This window comes from Cryptomeria japonica, chromosome 5 (assembly GCF_030272615.1).
Source record: "Cryptomeria japonica chromosome 5, Sugi_1.0, whole genome shotgun sequence".
Lineage (NCBI taxonomy): Eukaryota > Viridiplantae > Streptophyta > Pinopsida > Cupressales > Cupressaceae > Cryptomeria > Cryptomeria japonica.
Window position 1 is genome coordinate 124,414,874 of NC_081409.1, and position 22,525 is coordinate 124,437,398.

The window sequence follows — 22,525 nt, forward strand, 5'->3', positions numbered from 1 at the left end:
TATAAGATACATCAGAGATGTTCTTCAGACTGCATCAAGAAGAGTATTGGGCATAAGATCAAGCTCAGTTTGTAACAGCTAAAAGTATAAACTCTAACAAATTAAAAGAAAATGTATAACTCTTAATTGAGTAATTCTATATAATCTCTTGTATACAGATTGAGGAAGTCCCTAGCTACTTTGTGAAATTATCTAGACCAGAGGTATTTGGCGTTTTACATCTAGGAAGCAGTATTTCAAAAGTTAGGCTCTACATGGGACTCCCAAGAGTCAAGAACACTAAATTGGTTTCTTCTTTTAGTCTATTTCATCCATCGCCAGTGTTAACTGACCATTTTCTTCATTGGCCATTAGATACATGAAACAAAGTACCACTTGGACCTCTCAAACATTGTATTCTCACACTCAAAACAGAAATTCAGCTACCTAACCTCAGTCACATCCCAGATTCCAAACTAATGGGATAAGATGCGTATTACCAATTTCCTCTCTACATCTAGAGAAGCATCAGCCATAACGTTGGGAGAAGCATTATAAAAGTACCCTGACTCTGATTCAAACAGGATCCTTAAGTTTAGCCCACTTATACATCATTAGAACTTTACATTTGCCCATTTATGGTGATCAATGAGAATGGTTTCCCTTATGCTCTCGAATCTAATCTAGACCATAGTATTGCTCTACATTGCCCCACTCTGCCTCACTTTTTTCGGAAGTTATTTTGGTTCTCCACCATCCCAAAAGCTTGGCCCAAACTCCCAGAAACTTGCCCTGCTGTTTTGTGCTACTTCTTATGGAAAATATTTATTGACCAAAATACCAAATTTAGTTAAGATATCAATTGATTTGATTTTTATGTTTGACTCAAATTTAAATTAATGAAGTTGAGTTTTAAACTCAGGGCTGACTGCAATCAAAGATAATTACAGTTGTTTTTAAGTTTGAGCACGTAATCATGTGGGATGGAGAAAGATTATTTCCTAGCTGTCTAGTCAGGAATGATGAAGACTGATTAGTTGTTAACCAACAATTTAAGTAAAGTGGCATGCTATTGGCCAACAATCCTATAAAGAATGGTAGTAGACTCTTAGCTAGCAATCCCATCAGGGATGACAAATCATAGCTTGCAGTCCTGTAAAGTATCCTAATGAATTCTAATCATTTTTTTGTTTGAATATATATAGTAATGAAAAAAGGTATTACAAATAAGTACACACCCAATTACAAGTCATTGAGTTGTCAGTAGGGATCCTTGCATTAGAAGGCAGAAATATAATAATATATACAAATAATTAGGTGTAAGAGCATTCTTCTAAATAGTATCCAGGAAATAGGTATAGGAGTATATCATTTGATGGTATACTAATGGTACTTGGAAAAACCGCCCACTGTAAGAGTTGTCGGCAACAGATATATAATGAGAATCTAAATGTCAATGTGAATTGCTGAAAAGGATGACGAAACAAATTGTTTGAAAGCTGACGTATATCAGGGTACAATTGACAATGCCTAGTCCTTTAGAGGAGGATGCGGCTAATTGTTCCCGGGCATTATGCTTGGAATATTTATACAATTGAAATATGATAACACAGAGGATTAGAACCCCAAATATCAGTAGGATGTATATGGGGACGAGAAAAATATTAAATATTGTAACTTGAATGAAATTATATATTTTAAATCTTAAAGACGACTTTCAATAATCATGTGGTTCAAATCATATTATCTAAAAGAAAAATATAAATGTTGTACTCTTTCTTATTCAAATCTAAAATAAACCACATCCCAAAGTTCTACAGACTCATGTCATGTGTTGTGTTGTAACTGTATTTTGTAGGACATTTATGTTTCTTAATGAAATTAAATTTTCTTTTTTATTTGTTGGGTTTTGCTGAGTCACAAATCAGAGTCAAAATTGGCCCTGCCAAGTTTTACTAAACTTTTAACATTATGGGTAGAACCATCTGGTATATTTGAGGCTCTTATGTGATAACTGGTATGTCTGGATTGTCTTGTGGGTTGGCATTTGAAGATTGATTTGGAGAGTGCCAGCTAGGCATCTGATACCTGTAGTTAGAACCATCTAGTGTATAAGAAACAGGTTATGAGATGAATGTGCATTATCTTGGATGTTGACTTCAAAGATTGATTTGGAGAATGCCAGCTAGATATCTCATACTCTAGGTAGAACCACCTCATATATTTGAGACGGTGAATGGATAATGATGGTTTAATGTGAATAGGAAGCATTCCATCAGTTGTGGGGATGAGAGAAGGAGAGACTTGCAGACCAACTAGGCAATAAAGTGTTGAGGGATAGCTATGCTTTAGAAAAGATTTATCAGAAAACTATGCAGCATCAAGACTAAGGCAATCATAAAAATGCAATCAATATAAAAAATGTGGGAAATGTAACAATTTGTAAATTCACATATGGTTGAGATTCAGAGCAATTTTGAATAACTTTTTAAATTAAAGATTCCTTGTGGCTAGGTACATCAAGAGAGGCAACATATTGAGACATATTCTGTGTTTTTTATGTTAACTTGAGTGATACGTGTGTAGGTACTTAAGTTTGTAACTTTGTATTTCATTGTTGTCTGTAAGTATATGGTGAATTGGTCCAAACGCAATGGCTAATTGAATGAATTTCATCAAAACAAGCGATAAACCTGTCAAAGATTTAAAAGTTCTAGAGCTACTAGAACAGAGAGATCCTAGATACAAAATTTACAAATACACCTTGCAAACAATGAGATTATTTTTCCTATCAAAAAGAAAACTGACTAGAAAACATAAACTATTCTAGTTCCTTCCACTGCTAAAGAATTATTCATGGATGTGACACTTCTCAGTGATTAAGGATAAAAGCTTCTGAAATTTGTGACTTTTCTAGAATGTGTTGATCATGAAATACATGCACACTCGTATTTGATTGAATACTCAAATTAGTTGTTGCCTATATCAGCTATCAAGAAATAATTCTCATTCATAATTGCATTAGTTTTTAATTATTCTCATTATTCATCTGCATAAGCACTTTGAAAATTTGAATTATTTATGCACTTCCCTGAAGAAATATATTTCTGACAGTTTCAAGTCATTCTTGGATTATAATTTTTTTGCTCTTTCTATAAAGATATGGCTGACAATATTATTTTAACAATAAACAATCATATAAATTACCTTGTACCAAGCTTTATTTTTGAAAGTTTCAAGTCAATCTTGGATTATAATTTTTTTTGCTCTTTCTATAAAGATATGCCTGTCAATATTATTTTAACAATAAACAATCGTATAAATTGCCTTATACCAAGCTTTATTTCTGACAGTTTCAAGTCAATCTTGGATTACAATTCTTTTTTCTCTTTCTATAAAGATAAGGCTGTCAATATTATTTTAACAATAAACAATCATATAAATTACCTTGTACCACGTCAAAGCTCGATTCTTAGGAGGACTGGCAGCTTTTTCCCATTGCACATTTCCCACTCCACTCTCTAAATAAAGATTCAATTGTTCACCTTTCAACCCAATCTGCAGAATCATGCAAAATTAAATTGAGAGATCAGTCCATCAGAAATAATGCAAAACATGATAGTTTTCTTCCATTCATGAACAATCATAATGTGGCAAGAACGCTTAAAAGCTTGCAGGAAATTAATGGTTTCAAGTTTGCTAGTAGTACTAACAGCTTGGATAAAAGTACTAAAGTAGTAGGCCTGATTGGGCAACCGGCAATGAATATATTTCCACAAGAAAAAAGAAAAAGTATTAATATGATATCTCTTCTTGTTAGGATATGATGATCCATTCTTTACGTGTGCTTTTTTTTTCATGCAATACAAATCTCAGTTATTCAACACCCCCCACCAATAAAAGGAAGAAAAAACAGTATATCAGCAGTGCAAAAAATAAAAAGGATAAAATATAGATAAGAATGCAGGGCCCAAAACATTTTCGAATTGAATGGAAACTGGAGTAATGCACATAAGAATTGAGCTAACAAATGAAGCTCAACAAGCTCATTGAATGGTATTCACTTTTTAACACCTTTAATTTCATGCAAGACAATTCGCTACATAAGCATTCTTATAAATGGAATGACAAGCATGTTGCTGATGCATGACATCACCTGATATGTCCAATCATTTGTGGACAAGTTTATTGATCCATCTCGAAAGCCTTCTAATTTGACCTTGGAAATGCCTGCTCCCACAAAATCATAATGTGGTCCACCATTCTGTTACCAAAAATAAACCATGAATAGTTGTAAGACTATGATATATATAGTATTTTCATAGAGGGAATCACTCCCACACAAACCAGGTTAGATCAAAATTGTGAAAAATCATGCCATAGGGTCAGATATTAAGAGCCTGAAATAAATTAACGTGTTGGTACCATTATGGTGATAAATGTGCATATGCACGTACAAATGAGGAAATCATAATTTGAAGAGGTCTCTGGTCTACAAAAATTTAGTGCAATGATAAGATTTATTACACATGTGACTCCAACTATTTCCTGATGGATTCTTAAATATTCCAGTATTATAATACAATATTTTTAATAATAAAACAAGAGTGGAGAGTTCTTAGTTTACAAGTGTATCTTTTCACTACAGCACAAACCTGTGATTAAGAATCCTTACCTGTAAACCCACTGTCATGCTCAAGAAAACAATGTCATTTTTTCCTGCCCTTAAATGAATAGCTTTTTCATACTTGAATGTGATATCATCCCCATTCCCTGATGCACTTCCTGTGGCAAATGAAACACAGTGCATATATGAGCATTTGGCATGCCTTCTTAAAAATGTGTTAAAAAATGTAATCAGATGAAGTTTCACTAACACATTTCTAATATATATCCTCATCTGATCAGCAATTATGTGCCTTTGAAAGGATGCAATCCACAAGTTGATGACTCAAAACTCATTACTTGGATATACAAAAAAATTTAAGGTTAATGATTAAAAGAACCCATTAACCTAGATTGACAAGAAACTTAAAATGATCATATTCTGGGAATCTAGAGAGAATTCTGATACAACTTTTTAGCAAGCAAAATAGAGAAATTTCTCTGATGAATTTTCTCTTTGTGATTACATCTTGCTGTGAATAATTGGCATAAAATAGGCCTCCTTAACAAAAATAAAACAAAATCAACATTGCACTCCCCATAAACCTAATAATAACAAACCTTTTACATCTTCTTCTCTCTGAATGATAGGAAATGTAATTCTTTCAAGGACTGCTAGAATATCATTCGTAACACTCTGGATTATACACAATCTAACAGAGTCCATGGCAGAAATATTGTGTTAGTTAGTAGCAGCTATTATAAAGTAATAATAAGATTATAACACCATATCTTCAACGTCAAGAAATATGCCAAATACATATACCCTTTTGAGTGCATTTATGTATATGCATTTGGCCTTTAAGCATACATACCAAAGACTTGCAGTGCTAGATGATGGACAATTTCACTGAATGATAAGACTGATAAATTGCACTAATTTTGAAATCTCAATCTAGGGTATACGTGTTTTACTTACAGCCCAAGACTTGTGAAGGCATAGTTTGAAATTAAACCATAACACCGTGAGTCAAGATAGCTTTCCAACAATATATAATAAGCCCATGTTTAACAGTAGAAGCCTTGTAAACCTAATGAGTCATCCTATGAGAATTCTCAAACCATGGGGTTAGAGTGGTATCATATGAAATTATATCTTAAGATAATTACAACAGTATATTGATATGCTTATTTTTCAGCTAAACAAAACCCATGGAGATTGTCAGACAAGTTTACGTGTCAGCTAAATAAACTAGACAATTTTCTTCATACTAGTCTTATTGCAGACAGTTATTTAACCAGGTAAGATCAGGTTTTCTAAGTTTGGCCAACCAAAAAGATATGCTTATATCTGGTCAAATCATAAAAAGAAAATGATGGCTACAAAAAAGGGTCTAAATGGTCAAGTGCATGACCAAAATTAAAAAGGTAAACAGGCACATAAAGACACCAACATTAGAATGGTGGGTTAACCATTTAATAAAACATACTTACTACTCAAAAAGAGCCATGTAAAGAGAACAAGCACAGAAGCTAGTTCACTGCATAAGCCATAAAACCTATGTTACTGGGTTCTCTCAGGACCCCCTTTCCGCTCACCGCCCAACCCATATGTGTCCAGTCCAAGGCCAGGTCTGAAGCCAGCACCCCATTGGGTTCACCCAAGGTTCTACCCTAGCAAGACCCTCCCCTACCCAAGGGCTGCCCAAAGAAAAGAAAAATTCACATTTTTTAAACATTTTTATAAACAAACAAAATGTCTACTACCGAAAAAAATTGTGAAAACGATGTGTGCCATGAAAGTTTCTGTGGTTTCAAAGGACTTTGCGCCTCAACCCAATTGGGGTCTCCACTGCTAGACACACCCTCCTCCCCCCCCTCCCCCCAACTAGTTATAGGGATTTCTTGTCACATAAGAAACTTGATTGCAATGAGAGAATGACAGAGAATTGGAGTCTAACTCTTGAATGTGCTAACTTAGATGTTATTGTTGCACAACTTGCCAAAAATCTCTTCAGATGAGGCAGCTTCTAGATATAACATGGCTAGCGAAGTTGCATTGATCTCATTGACAGAATTGTGAGATTGAAAGAACAAAACAAATGTAGAAATGCAGAATTGTAGGATTGGAAGACCAACATGATTCTCTTTAGAATATGTTTTTTATTTTTATGCCGGTAGTGCTTCACCAGTGTCAAATTGAGCCAGCAACACATCAAAATGGGGCAACAAAGACAAAAATAAATCCAAAAGTGCTCGATGATAATCACAAATTCCCCTATGAGATTCTATTGGCAGAAAGAAGCACATTTCATTTAGAAACAACAGCTATGATCTGCCTGCTAGGATAAAAGAAGAAAACATAAGGCATAGAGAGTAATAGATGGCGTAGAATAGCAAGCGGGGAGTTGAATAAAAGAGAGGCACATGAATCAAAAAAAACAATATGTGGATGAACAAATGGTACATGGTTCCCAAGGATGTCAAATAATAATCTGATATCAAAGAATATGTATAAGAAAAATTTAGAATGACCATATGGATAAAAGGAACTTGGAATGAAACAATAACGCTCCCTCAATGAATTCAACCCCACATATGTACTCTACCAGAAATCTTAAATGGTGACAGAGATCCAGTGGAGGACAAAGATGTTCTTAGCCCAATGAGTTTAAATCAATTAAAATGTTAAAACAATCAATGAACAACACCCAATGAAGACTGGGAGCAGAGATCGTGTTTCTTTTGCACTTCGGGGTTGCTACAAACAAAAGGGAACTTCACAATGGATTGTTCTACATAGAGTGACATTTGGTCTGTGTGCATTGTTCCTACTAAATTCTACACAACCAGACAATAGAGATGGTATCAGAAGCAAGTGTACACAATGAACATCTGACAAGCAGATATTACATATAGTGATAGTGTCTAATTGTACCAAAAACAATTCCCTTCACCTGTTATAACACTTAGTATTTGAATGTAAGACTTGTGGTTATTGGTTACACAACCATCAACAACCTGTCATGTCCCCTTTCTAGAGTGGACATCGGAGACGAAGGAGTTGGCCTATCATTGGAGTCTCGTAGGCTAGCAGAGGTTGATTGGGACTCATTCAGTGCATATAGTGATTGGATTTTGGCTTTACAGGCAGTTTGGAGCCAGTTTGGATCAGTTCCTAGATTTTAGGGGGTATCCCTAAATTTTAGGAGGTCGTGACAGTTGCCAGTCGTGAGGTTATTCATGACCTTTTAGATGGTTTCAGTTTCAGGAGATTTGGGTGTGTTTCCTAGTTTCTAGGAGCATCCCTAGATTTTAGGGATGAGACTGCCAGTTGATCCATGATTTCCGACTTCAGTCACAGACAGGTGGCAAATTTCGTTTCAGGTTTTTGGAGTCATTTGAGCCTTCTACAGCTATTTGGGATATATTTTTAATATATTTAAATATTTCTTAAGTTAGCGTTTAATTATTTAAATAAGGCTATGTTTATAGCCATTTTGGAGTGATAAGGGGTTTTTGGCCTCATCTGGATGCGTATCCCTTGGTGTGATAGCTCGTTGGAAAGGTCTTGGACTTTTCTAAATATTTCTCTTTTGACTCAGATCCTTTCGGTGAACGGATTTCTTTATATTTGAAAAAAGGTCATTTTCTATGCACTTGACAACTTAAAATGAGAAATATAACATTTTAACCCTAAACGCCCCATTGAGTCACTTTTAGGGTTTGAGCTTAGTGGGAAGGTGTTATAAGGAAGTTGAGACCTAATTCTTATTATCTTTTACACATTTTACATCTTGGATTTGAGATTTGGCTCTGGAAGAGCTTTTCAGCATCTGGGACGCCAACCCCAATGCCTTGCCTGTTTGGGACGTAGCCCCCAATACAGTGGTTTGGATTTGTTTGCAGCTATTAGCATCTTGGAGATTGTACGGCATTCTTTCTGGAGGTTCAGCAATTCTGACAGAGTTCAGCGTGGGGTTTGGGGTTTCTAACCAGTTGGGTGTACTTGGCAGCCGTACGGCTGTACCTGGCAGCCACTTTCCTTCCCACGTGCAGCACTTGGAGGGCTGGAATCTTGCCACAACTTCATTCCTAGATATGTTACTCTTTCAGCATCCAGGTTGGAATTATTCCTGATTGTAATCTTCCTGAAATTATTGGAAATCTTCATCTGGTCAAATATTTGATTTTATATTCAGAAATCTGCCTTGAATCGAATTTGTTTTGGCTGTATATGAACTTCATTTTCAGTACTTTGTTCATGTACTTGTACTTCATTATTTACTTGTTGAAAAATCATCAAAATACAAAAAGAATTCAACCCTTCTGCAACTTCTATCTATTTCTGAAAGAAAATATTAATAAGCAGGAAAAATCAATTTAAATAAATAAAAATTACAGCAGATTGGTAAAAGAGATCCATCAGGGATCTTTCACAACCAAAGCACAAACAGTTACTACCTAATGCTGACAAGGATTAACATAACAAGTCAACTTAGAAACAAACATTATTTATTGCCACAGTCTACATACATCAGTATCTTGATGGTTGATTTATGCCTACTCTACTAAAATACGACAGCCCAGAAAAAAGAGGGGTCCCCAATTAAAACTACCAATAGAAGCTCCAGCGTACAAAAGGCAGCAACCCTGAAGTCCACATCAGAATACAAGTTTGACTTTTGGATTCTATATGATATTTTGTTCTCATGGACGTTAATAAAATCATTTCATTTCTTCGTATTCTGTTAAAAACAGAAGCAAATGAAGGTGATTTCACCCTTATTGGGTAAAATTTCTTAATCTCTTTCACTGTTGAAATATGAGAGACTCAGATTTGCAAAATGTAGAGGAATCTGACTTGATTTCAATAAAAGTTACTTTTATACAGATTTTCAACATCCCAGCATGTATTTGGTCCTTGAATGATGCATGAAATCTATACCAGTAAAAACCCTCTGAAATTTCAATTCCTTATTTCATGGCCAGTTGCATTTGCTCTAATTGGGTTGTTTGAAAATTTGAAATAAATGTAACAAAAGTCATTTATAACCAGCGGAAAGATATACTGCCTTCTGCTGTTAGATTATCCATCTGCGGCCTTGTGGAGATAGATATATTGCAACACATTAGAATTTCAATTATGGATCCTTTAGGAATATATGTTGCCTTAAATCTGATACATTTCATTTATAACCCCATTATTATTTGTGCCTAAATTCAAAGGTGATCTGTTTTTGGACCTCACAAAGAGGTAGTCATTTTACACACCTGTCTCTGATATGCAATACTAATGTTTCTTGATGACTTCCTTTTTATGTAAGTTGGATGGGTATGGCAAGTTCTTTGAAACCATAATATAAGCACAACCTCCATTGGGAGGCTAGCAACGAATGTTAAAGATCACCTATCTCTTCTAGGTTTGGTAATAGCTATTCTCCAATCTTCACTCTAAAGTTCTAGAAGAGTCTTCATACAGCTTTACACCTTCTAGGCCTGCACAGTGGCATCATTATGTTGGCAATATATTGTGTACTTGCACATGTATTTGGTGATGCTTTATTCAAATCAGATATGTTAAAACCATTTGTGACATTTAAAGCACTATATTCTGCATTTTATAAGCAATCAAAAGATCTTCACTTGATAAAAAAAACTGACTAGCCATACGATAATGACCACAGCTTACAAAATTAAAAAGTATCTTCCTACAATAAAATCAAAAAAGTTCTGTATTCAGAAAATTAGTATTTAAGTTCATTAAGAAATTGAAAACTCCAAAATAAAAATCTAGTTTGTACAGAACCAGCTTCATTATGCATCTTAACACAAACCTATAAATTCATTATTGATGAAGAGGTGCATTGCATGTCCCCTTGACTCAACTATTAGCACTGGCAGCAACCCATTACTAAAAAATGGTTCCTTTTCATCAACCTGCAGACTGTCAGTCATAAAATGAATTGCGTCATTAACTGTTCTGTGGTGAAAAACCTTATGAAATCATTCTTTATCATTATAACAGCAATTGAATATTTGATGAAGTAAATTACTAGGTATGTTTTTGCTGATAATAATTCGTATAAGACCTCAGAGATATTTGTAAAGTAACTCATAGAAATCGCTAAAAGAAGAAATGGAAATTAAGAAACTCCTTGTAATCATGCTGGAAAAAACAGTACAAAACAACACTTCTATGCAAGACTGGTACCACCAAACCAGCAAAATATCTAGGGTAGAGTTAGTAACCAAGGTGACCTGCAAGATTAATCTCAGTAGACTGTGACTGCATACAAAAATCAGATATAAACTTATAATCAACTATTAGATGTGATTTTTCAGTCGGCTGCATGAGAACTGCAACTGCATCTGTCTAGATGGCAATGGTATAAATGCTCAACAAATTTAGCATCACCTATCTAGACATTTATAAATCAACAATTGAATTCAAGGGTTGAGAATTAAGATGTGGAAACTCTTCCTTGCATTTACTATTAACCGACATAGCTTTTATTTGTATTCTCTTGTTGCAGCATTGTTTATCTCGGATTATCAGTTACTGTCTACAAAACATGAATCTCCTGGGCAGTCTTATGAGTGCTTGAATTTACACTTGCAGTGGTAGCATGGGAAGGGCCAGCAGAAACAGAAACCAATAGGGGTCGAAACATAGATGTAGTGATATGATCATTCAAAATCATTTTCAGTTCTTTGCTATTATTCCAACTTGGCAATGGGGAGTCCATAATTTAATCTTGGGTTATATCGGAAAATGGCAAGGTATTTTTAGAAATGAAACTAGAATGTCCTTTTGTCAAATTGGTCAGGGGAAAAGGGACATCTGTCAACATTGGGATTTGCAGGAAACGACAGGGTTTTGCAATTCCAAAGTTGAACAAAGAGTCTCCACATTTTTAGTGTCTTTCTAACCTGTAGTGGGGCAACCAAAGTAATGTCAAGGCAATAACAATTGTAATTGATCCTTCAACTGGCATCTCTGTTTTTTTATCTTTTTATTTGCCATGAATGAAATATTTTAATGGCATCCACAAGACTAAAGAGTCTATGGGACCAAGATCAGCATCTTTAGTTTATCTTCAGATTCTTTTTGATGTCAAATATCCTACTGTTAATTTTGACTAGGAGGCTGGCTGTCTGATTAATCTTATCTTCTTCAAATAACTGGTGCATGTTGTCCACCTGCAAGCCATTTTTATACTGAGTATGGATATCCTCATAAGTCATGCACTCCATGATGAAGTATCATTTTATTTCCACTGCTCCCTTATTGCAGAATATGCAAGCTCTTTCCTCCCATGTTTCCTTGGGTATCTTCCACCTACCAATCTCACACCTAAGATGATGTAATCCTATTCTCAATTGTGCAACTAGCATCCTCACTTTCCCTTTAATAACTGCCCCTAAATATGTTTTTTCACTGTGGTCCTTTGCTAGGTTAAAATCTTTGATGTAGTATGTTTTTTTCCACCCAATCTGCTTTGTCCACATGGCAGTTTGAAAATTTTTTATCGCATAACTTTTTATTTCACCATTGGTGCCAAGACACTTATGCAAATTGATGGCCAACTTGTTCATCCAATTGTTGTTCTGCTTCATCCAGGTTTTAACTTGAGATTGCTTGTTATTAGATATTTCTGAATTCTTTCTAGTTGTCTCCAACAGCAGTTTGACATACTACTTCCCCACACTTCACAACCATAAAGGACAACCAAGGTAACTAGTAAACCAAAAAGGGTTTTCTTGGTTTTCCGATCCCAAAGTTTAGCTTTTCTACACCTATTTTGAAGCAAGTATGAGGCTTTCCAGCCCCCTTTAATCCATTTTGTTCTACAAGTCTCTTGGGTGAAGTCAAAGTCAATCCCAAGATACTTGTATTCTTTCACTATTTCCAACGGTCTGCCTTCAAAAAGAAAGGTGATTCTAATGAGAAAATCATGATTTTGGTCTTGATGATGTTCACTTGCATCCCAGCCTCTTGACAAAAATGTTTTAACTTTTAAGGCCTTCAAATGTTCTCTTAACCCATGAGCTGTTGTAGAAATTAGGAAAAGATCACCAACATATAAAAGTAGTTTCACCACATAACCTACCAACTAAACACCATCTCCATCTTTCTTACTTAACCATGCTACCAACTCATCAATATACAGAGTTGGATTTTTTTAAGAGGCTTTATGGACACATTTAGAAGAAAAGTTAATTTCATGTTTAGAAAGCACATGTTTATTCTTGGAATTTTAGAGAACATAGCTAATTTTATACCCATCACACTATATAACCATAGTAGAATACAATAAAAATTGGAACCTCTACCAAAAAAATGGGAAGGCCATAAATTTTTTCGAGGGGAAAAAAAGATGGAAAAGCAAGAAGCCAAGATGATTGAGATCGCAAGGGAGTGGAATCGATCATAGGTGTCTCAAAATATCTCTGCTCTAATAGATTTGATGTGCCTTTCTGATTCAATAACCTTATGGATATCTCTCCAAACTTCACATATGGCTAATACTAATATAGCTGTGTTTTACTCAAAGGCATGGTTTGCTAGATAACTTACAGCCATATTGGCTTTTCCCATATGGTGTTCCTTACTGTAGAATCTTGCATACTATCCAAGATGGAGTTAATCAATTTTATCCTTCTTTTCAATTTCCAATTTATCAAGTCTCTTAGCCATATAGCATTTATGCATACCATTGAGTATCCTTTCATTTCGATTCTTGTGCTCACACAATTTCAATCCTTAGTATAAAGCCTCTAACTCTACCTCATTATTGGCTCCATGAGGTAATTTTCTTGACACTGCCCAACGAGAGATTTCCACCTCATTCCTGATAATGTATCTAGCACCCAAGGCCCCGAGATTGCCTCATGAGGTCCCATCAAAATTCAACTTCAACCTTCCACTAGAAGGGGCCAACCATTTGGCTCTCCTTTTTTCATTTGAGCACTCAAGGCTTACTTTTGAAGAGTTACTAGAGGGAAAGAGGGAACTTTCAACTTCAATGACTTCATATTCCTTTCATCTCACTATGTATAGCTTAGATTGAAGTTTTGAGGTCTTGACCTCGGCATCAAGGAATTCACAAATGTCAATTTCAATCTTCTGTATTAACTCTTCCACACTTGATTGCCTCTCGTTAAAAAATCTTTGATTTCTCTCTTTTTACAAATGCCAAATAACATTAGACAAGCATACAAACACAACCCTACCCAATTTGATTTGTCGTAGAGCCATGACCAGCTTTGGAAATGTTCCAATATATCCTTTTGTAATGCATCTATCCAGTTCAAACTCTCAATCAGCCAAATCCAACATTTATTGGCAATGTTGCAATTTAATAGCAAACTGTCGTGCCCTAGCTAAAGAGATCACATCATTCATAAATACTAATCGAAGTCTTTAATAACAATAAATCTGGGTGAAGTAATTAAAAAGGGTTCACAATTGAATGAGGAGGGCTGACTAGATTAGAAGAAGTTAAGATAGTAACAATTTATTTAAGGAGGTCTGACTAGCTTGGAAGAATTAAAATGTTAGCAATTCATTTAAAGAGGACTGACTGAGAGAATATGATTATCAGCGATTACCAAATTAAAGTTAAATTAAGCTTGTTAAGGCAGCACTCAAAGAGGTGCAACTCTTGCATAGGAAAGATCAGCAAAGGAGAATTAAAGCAATCAGTGAGAACAATATTGATTACAGCAGCAAAGAGAAATCACTCCTTCCAGCATAAATTATAGAACTACATTCAAGCATTAACTTGTCAATCCATCAAGAAATATCAATCAGCATTAATCAAGCAAATTCATCAAACAATCAGTTTCAATTTCAAGAAGTGTCTTGTAGGAGTTGGAAGGACGTAATCCTTTCATGATCTGGGGCTAGGAATTGGAAGGCACAAGGGCCTTTCATGCTCCAGGCAAGTTAATTCCCAACAAATTCACGAGTTGATTTATTTTGAGGATTGTGCTATGATTGGTTGATCTGATTATTACCTTGAAATTCTGATGTTTGATACAATTATCATCATTTTGAAGTAAAATAATTGTTTGAGGTAAGGAAATCAGGAATATCTCAAAGAGGGCATTACACAAATGGTCAATTGTCTCCTCCACATTAAAGCATAATGGACATTACAACAACCCAATAATGCCGATCATTTGTAACCATTCACCAGTATCTGCTTGTCCATAACTGTCCATGCAAAGGTGCCAGCCTTAGGAAGAACATTTGCATCCTAGCAAAGGTCCTTATGCCACCAATTGTTTGTAAGAATACATTGGATACGATACCTGAATTTTACTAAAGAGTATCCATATTTAGCCCCACTCCAGATTATTTTTGTCCTTCTGAGAGATTAAAATTCTTCTTTTATTGAGCTCCTTCAACATTTTGATTAAAGTTGAGGGTGAGATAGGGGCATTATTGAAAATTCAAAACCCTTTCATCCCCAATCTATTCCATTCACACTAGATTTCTCTATTACATAATCAGTCACCTTCTCCCTCCACACATCTTCCATTATCCCTTTGCATTTGATATATTCCGAGATATCTAAGAGGGGCAGAAAACCATTCCAAGAGTCTACCCAAAAATTTGCATTCTTTCCATTATTTATGACCCATAACAAGTGTTAAGTGATGACAAGTACATATTTGTGAACCACTCAATGGATTGACAATTGACAAAATCCTACTTCCTGTTGTGACGTTTTCACACATCGCCCCATTGCAAATGGGGACCCCCTTCTTTTTAGGCCCTCCCAGTCTTTTGGCTTGCATTTTTGGGGTCTTTTCGCAGCAGTCTCGTCAGTCTCTCTGCTTTGCAAGTGTTTGGGGGTCATATTGATCAAGTCTGCTCTTCGTTTGGGCGAGTTTTATGAAGTCTAGGGCTTGTTTTGTCCCTTTTTAGGGTTTCTGCCTTCTGTCCTAGATTTTAGGGGGTTTTTGTTAGGGTTTTGTAAAAACTGAACATACGACTGGAATTAGGACCCTTCAAGGAACCTTCCAGTAAAATTTGAGCCAAAACGGAGCAACTTTCTATTTTTAGAAAGTTCCTATTTTTTAGAGATTTTACTGAGTCCCAGATTGGTCTAATTTTGCCAAAAATCAAACTTACTATTTTTAGTAAGTTTCTATTTTTAGTAAGTGCTTTTCTGAACTATTTTGCCCAAACCTTGACATTTTAAAACACTTACTGTTTGGGAAAATCTATTTTTGGCAGGATCTTCACAGGAAAACACTGAAAGTTGAATATCTCCGAAGACGCTGAAGACTGAACGTTCCTGAAGACCATTTCTAAATCCGGAAAAGTCAAAAGGCAGTCAAGTTGGATCAAAAATGGTTAAGTTTGGAACTCCTATTCCAGAAGAGGAAAGCATGCAAAATCATCCAAGTCCAGAAATTCACATCAATCCACCAATGTCATCCTGATCCGAAAATGGCCTGAAATTTGACTAAGTCTGGAAATTTGGAAGATCTTCCAAAATCCAGAATTTGCATTATGATTCCTATGGACCTGAAACCACTCTCAAACATCCTGACAATATATATGAAATATAACTTAAAGTATAAGAAAGGAAAAAGACATATTGAAGATGCCACTTATACTTAAATGTTATATTTCACATATATATCCTGACGAAGAGCCTGAAATGATGGAAAAATCCAAGAATCCATGAACATGGTGAAAATGCGCCCAAGACTGGACTGGGGCGCTAATTTCAAAAATGCATTCACAAGTGGAAAAATCCACTAGTCCATGGACAGGGCCAAAATGTGACCAAGACTGGGCTAGGGCACTAATTTCAAAAATGCATTCACAAGTGGAAAAATCCACTAGTCCATGGACAGGGCCAAAATGCGCCCAAGACTGGGTTGGGGCACTAATTTCAAAAATGCATTCACAAGTGGAAAAATCCACTAGTCCATGGACAGGGCCAAAATGCGCCCAAGACTGGGCTGGGGCGCTGAAACCAAGAATGCATTCACAGGAGGAAAATTCCATGTATCTGTGGACAGGGCTAAAATGCGCCCAAGACTGGGCTGGGGCGCTGAATTCAAGAAGGCATTCACAGGAGGGAAATCCATGAATCCTTGGCATGGTGAAAATTTCGCCCAAGCTAAAAATTGAAATTTTGCCTAAGGCACGGAATCCAAGGAGTCGAGGAGGAATAAAAAGCAGAATTTCCCTCGAGCGAATTTTCGATTTTTAGACACCAAATCCCGACCAAATGTGGAAAATTTTATAGATTCAAAATCGGGGTGAAATTCTTAATCCAATGAGCCTGGCTCCTAAATTTTAGAAGGATCCCTAAAAAATAGGGATGTTGAAAAAGAGACATAGACAATTCACAAAACAATGAATTCCTTCCTCAGGAGGAATTTCCGCCCCAGCCTTGTGGAGGGCGCCAGAATGAACAGTGCACGAAGAGATGAATTCCTTCATCGGGGAAGAATTGTGCCCAAGAAGAAGAAATTCCAAGAAGGTGAAAATTTGGCTAAGTGTCGAAAATTCCTTCCTTCGGGACAAAAGTCCAAGCAAGGAAGAAATACATCCAAGGATGAATTGAACATAAAATTTCTAAGGCAAGGAAGGAATCAAGGATGAACTGAACAAGAAATTTCCCCTCCAAGGAAAAATTTGAAAAATCCATTCTCGGGCATCAAATCACATCCAAATTTCAAAAGTTTTACAGATTTGGATTCGTAGGAGAATTTTCTGTCTCCTGGACTAAAAACCCTAATTTGTGCAAAATTTCTAAAAAATAGGAGATGTTGAAAAATCATTGAAAATCTTTTCCAGAGCAAGGCAAGTTCAAAAACTTCAAGAAAATACTTCTAGCGTCAGAGATTCTCCCTCTTGAAGTTTTCTCTCTCCAGGGTGTTTTTTTCTCACCAAGTGGCAATCGAGTCAATGGACGTTGAATTAATGAAGCATCTCCCTGCATGCAGCCGTCACATTTATGGCATTATGACAGATTCCTTTTGCATGCAGTCGTCACATTCAGAAGATGATGGTGCATTTATGGCATCATGGGCGATTTTTGCATGAAGGTACATTCATTGCATAGTGGACACTTCTGGAATGTAATTAATTGTAATGGGATGGAATTAATTGTATATGGGCATGATGGGTTATTAATTGGAGATTCCCACCTTGTTGCATCTTGTGTGGAGAATCTTTTGGGCAAACCCTAATTAGGGTTTTGCATGTAATCATGGCCTGAGGCCTATATAAAGGGGTGACCCCCCTCATTTGAAAAGAAGGGAGCTTTGTATGAAATTGTTGCGATAAGCTTTGAGATAATAACAGTGAAACATTGTCTTTGATGGTGTCCACTTAAGTTATTTTTTTAAAGCTTGCATGGTTTCACCTTCCTCACTTAGATTAGAATTAGTTTAGTGCTTTGATTCCAATGGAGAATGTAATGGTGTTTGATGAATTTCCATGGTTCATACTTTTTGCATCTTGTTGATCGTAAGTTGTAGTGTAAAGTTAGCCTGAACCCCCAAATTTGTGCCAAGTTCAATTGTGAATAGTCGTTTGGATTGCGTCGTGTTGGGTATTCAGATGCACTTTTCTCAAGTATGAAAATCCTCCAACATCCTCAGAAGATTGCACCGGTTCCTGCGGAGTTGTAGTTTATCTTGGCGAAGCAGAGCTTGGTTTATTTGGAATCTGTCCACCAAAGCACTATCCATTGTTATCACTGCCCTTATGAGTAGATTTAGATCCTTCTAAACCCTTTCCCTTTTACTTTCAGTTCATTTTAGTCCCTTCCAAACAGCAGCATCGCAGAATTGCCATATCCGATGATGGAGTTCCGGCCACAGCAAAGAAGTGAAAGAAGGATGCACACGTAAGGCCCCTTGGATTACCAGCAATCACATCAGCCAACTGAGTCATGTCCACGCATTGAAGGAACCTTGGAGTAGATTGTTTGAACCTCTTGCAGTCTTAGCATGCAATCGTACTTTGATCAAGAGAGAGTGAAGTGACCGTTAGGCAACTTTATTCTGTGTTCGATGCTGTCATAAAAAACACATCAACAGGTCCCCCCAAGATACTTCTTTTGTAAGATTTGGCTCCACTAGGATGCAAGGTTATCATACATCTGCCATAGTAACTTTGCTCCCAATGTGATATTATGTATTTATGACCCATAACAAGTGTTAAGTGATAACAAGTACATATTCGTGAACCACTCAATAGATTGACAACTGACAAAATCCTACTTGGGTCCCCTAAGTCAAGATACTTCTTTTGTAAGATTTGGCTCCACTAGGATGCAAGGTTATCATACATTTGCCATAGTAACTTTGCTCCCAATGCGATATTATGCTCCATGATGGATCAAATTCATGTTCATCCTACAAACTTGCTTTTTCTTACTATATCCTAACTTATCAGCAGCATTTTCCTATGGATCCTCCACACAAGAATATCTTCATTATCCCATACGAATTTTGCAATTGGAGGCATATAGTGTAAATTGGGATTGCTAATAATATTACCTTAATCGTTAAAATATTAGCAACCACCATGAGTCATCAACACTTCCATGCCAAAAACTTTGTTTTGCACACCCCAATTGTATCTTCCTAAGGCCCAATCCTTACAACCCGCTTAAATAGCAATATGCCTAGGTATCTACTCAAGATGGATCCAATGTTGAATCCAAGGTGTGCAAGAATCCTTCTTTGAGCCAATTTGCATGTGAAAAAAGAAATTTTAGATTTGTCACAATTGATAATTTTCCTTGATGTGAAGATGTAACCACTCAATGTGGTCTTGATCATGCTTACCACCTTCATCTAGGCCTGCCTATAAAGGATAGTTTCATTGGCATATCGTTGGCGGATCATGGGGTCCGCGTTCCTTCTATTTGCACACCATACTAATCACCCATAGAAGCCTTCACTTTGGTGGTTCAACTAAGCACTTATGTCATCAACACAAAAAAAAAGGAGACAATGGGTCACCTTGTCTAAGGCCTCTCATAGCTTTGAACAAACCACAAGGATTTCCATTGACTAGAATAGAAAAACAGAGAGTGCATATTTGTGTTGTTAAATTTTCATTTTCTTCTGGACTTCCATGAGTCCTCTACAACTTGCCACGCCTCCCTCCTAATTATGTTTAAACACTTATGATAGAAGCAAGTTGTTCATGGAGTTGTGCCATACACTTTTCCTCTAATTACATGAATCAACCTATCCTAACAGTTTTAAATGTTTATGGCATTAGAAAGAAATACAAATTTCTAAGAAAAACTTTGTGGTCAGTAAGAACAAGCTGTAGTTTATAACAAAGGATAACAATTCACAAGATTTAAAAAGAGATGAAAATCATGGGCATGCATCAAAGATAGCTTCCAAAACTTACCTGTAAGGAGACACGCTCCTTAATAATTTATGGACTAAACTAACTGTTAATAAAAGAGAAGATTGTAAACCTGGTTGTGTGCCACAGATAATCAGTGAAGTGATTTTAAAAAGAAGAGATGCAGAAAGTTGCAAAATTCACATCATTGTTTAGGCATTAAAATAATTCTACATAAAAGAGAAGATTGCAAACCTTGTTGTGTACCACAAATAATCAGTGGTGTCTTTTGTTGTATTAATTTGGTCTATAAGGGTGTTAGTAGTAAAAACATCATTTCCCCAAACTCCAACTTTTTCCTTGAATGTCTCCCAATGTATTGCTGCATTTGATTCTTCTTCCAGCAAGGAATTTGCGGACATCATATCTATAGACTGCATTTCTACAATAGAAGTCTGCACTCCAATCTGTGACACAACATTCCATTTGGTCTGTAGTGAGACAGATGAAATTCTGAAATCTATCTATTCAAAGAAAATTTTAACATTTTCATACTCTAGCAACAAATAAACCTTGCACATAAAAATAAAAATCAAAGTAATATTTGAGTGGCATTATGGAAACATGGTACTTTGTTACAACTTTTATTGGGGTTTGAAACTTGCCTTCATATGAAGCAAATATATTCAACTTTTTTTTTAAGTCTAAAAACAATAAGTTGTAAAGTAGAAATTTTTGAAGGATAACATGATCATTTTGGACATGTTTAAAGAAGTGATATAGTGTTACATTAGTAACGTAATCTATTAAAGAAGTGATAGTGTTACATTAGTAAAGTAATGTGTCAATATCAAGGCAAGCAAAAATAAACAGGACTGGTTATACAAATCACATACATAGAAAATGAAGATAACATAAGGGATCTCTATCCTATATAAGAAGTAACACTATGAATAGCAATAATATGCAATTTAAATTAGAACTCTGATGTCTCTGGTAAATTGGTAATAAAGTAGTAGCAATATCAAGTAGCACTAAAATAGTAATAATAATTAAAATTGACATGTCAAATAAGTAAGGGTTGTATTAAATGCTGTTGTCTCTCCCTCATTAGGTTGTTAGTAAATTGATAAATCAAGGTTTGAACCTTATCAAGTAGGTGATTGTTTGCAACATGTCAAATTATGTGATGTTTAATTAAGATTCGACTGCATAGTTTTTGAATCAATCTCATTGACCCATATTTCACAAGAATCCATATCTCATATGCTCACTAGTTAATTACTCTTAGATTGAAGAGTGGTACTAGGATGGGTGACCAGATGCTTCATCCATATGAGCATCATCTAGATGTAATAAGTTTTAAGTGGACCACTCAAATTCATGATAGATGGGTTCTTTTGAACGGCTACTTATGAAATACAGGTCAATTAGAATGACTTAAAATTTATACAGTTGAATCCTAATAAAACATCAAATAAATTTTGAATATACCTAATTAATTAAACAAATAATAAGTAGAGAGGAATCTATATATAAAACTAGAGATTAGAAATTTTGTATTAGATAACAAGACTAATGTTTGCTTTTTATCCATGGTGTCTTTAAACAAGAATAGATCACTACTCTCGTCTCCAAGCATAGACTTCAATCCTCAATGATGAGTCTAGATGTGTGAGCTCAAAAATTCAGACCTAAAAAATATACCCAGTTGTGTCTCAAATAGGCTAACAAAATGTAGCACTGCAGACAAATTTTCAAATCTTTATAACTAGAGCTACCAAAATTATGATCAGAAAATATTGGTGCGGGTCCCTCAAAAACATTAATCAGGAGAAAGCCATATATTGAAGAATAAAAAAATAAAACATTTTTTGAATGTCTTTTTTTTAATTTCAAACTTCTCTGAAAAATAGGTTCTTGTCTCAAAGTCATAAAGTTTTGAAAATTAGGAAAAAGCATTACCAGACAACAATAGTACTTTTCAATACACTTGAGTGTAAAAATATCATAGTCAGTACAGAGGAATACAGCAAGTTGGCTTGTGATCTATGTCCCTAATAGAATCAGCAGCAAATACCGAATGACCCCAAAAGATAGTATCTAAGATGTTTGGCGATTGCCAAATCCTTTTCCGTGGGTGTTTACTAGGAATTTACTCATCATTTTTTCATGGTACTTGATCAGGGGCAACCTGGCATGCTAGACTAAATGATTCCAATTCTTTTGTTTAACCTATACTCCAATACTAGCAAGACCAATCCATAACAATTATGGCTGGGCTAAGGAAGAAACGCAAATATTTGAAATTTCCAATCTCCAAACACCCTAACATAAGCATACAAATAAAACTAACACATTAGATGAAATCCCTGAGAAATCAAATCCAGGCTCTCTCATTATAGACTTTTAAGGAGATTTTTCTTTTAGAAGTGATGGTCTTGGCATGAGCAAGGTGCAAAAAGAATTCAATTGATTCTGCATAATTATTAAAGATTTCATGCCTTCTAACACCATTCATTATCAAATTCACCTGATCTTTTAACAAAAAAAGAATCAGATGATGAGTGTAATTACAGTTCTAACTAT

At 35.6% G+C, this 22,525-nt stretch overlaps 1 protein-coding gene across 1 annotated transcript in view; it reads right to left on the reverse strand.

The window, feature by feature from the left end:
• Nucleotides 1-22,525, reverse strand: part of LOC131068388 (beta-galactosidase 10) — a 44,859-nt gene that overhangs the window by 1,505 nt on the left and 20,829 nt on the right. Inside the window, exons 12-16 of the mRNA XM_058003567.2 lie at nt 20,192-20,403; nt 10,422-10,531; nt 4,655-4,764; nt 4,136-4,243; nt 3,427-3,537 (exon numbers count right to left, since the gene is read on the reverse strand). Of these exons, the coding sequence (XP_057859550.2) occupies nt 3,427-3,537; nt 4,136-4,243; nt 4,655-4,764; nt 10,422-10,531; nt 20,192-20,403 (651 nt within the window). The remainder of the gene's footprint in view (nt 1-3,426; nt 3,538-4,135; nt 4,244-4,654; nt 4,765-10,421; nt 10,532-20,191; nt 20,404-22,525) is intronic.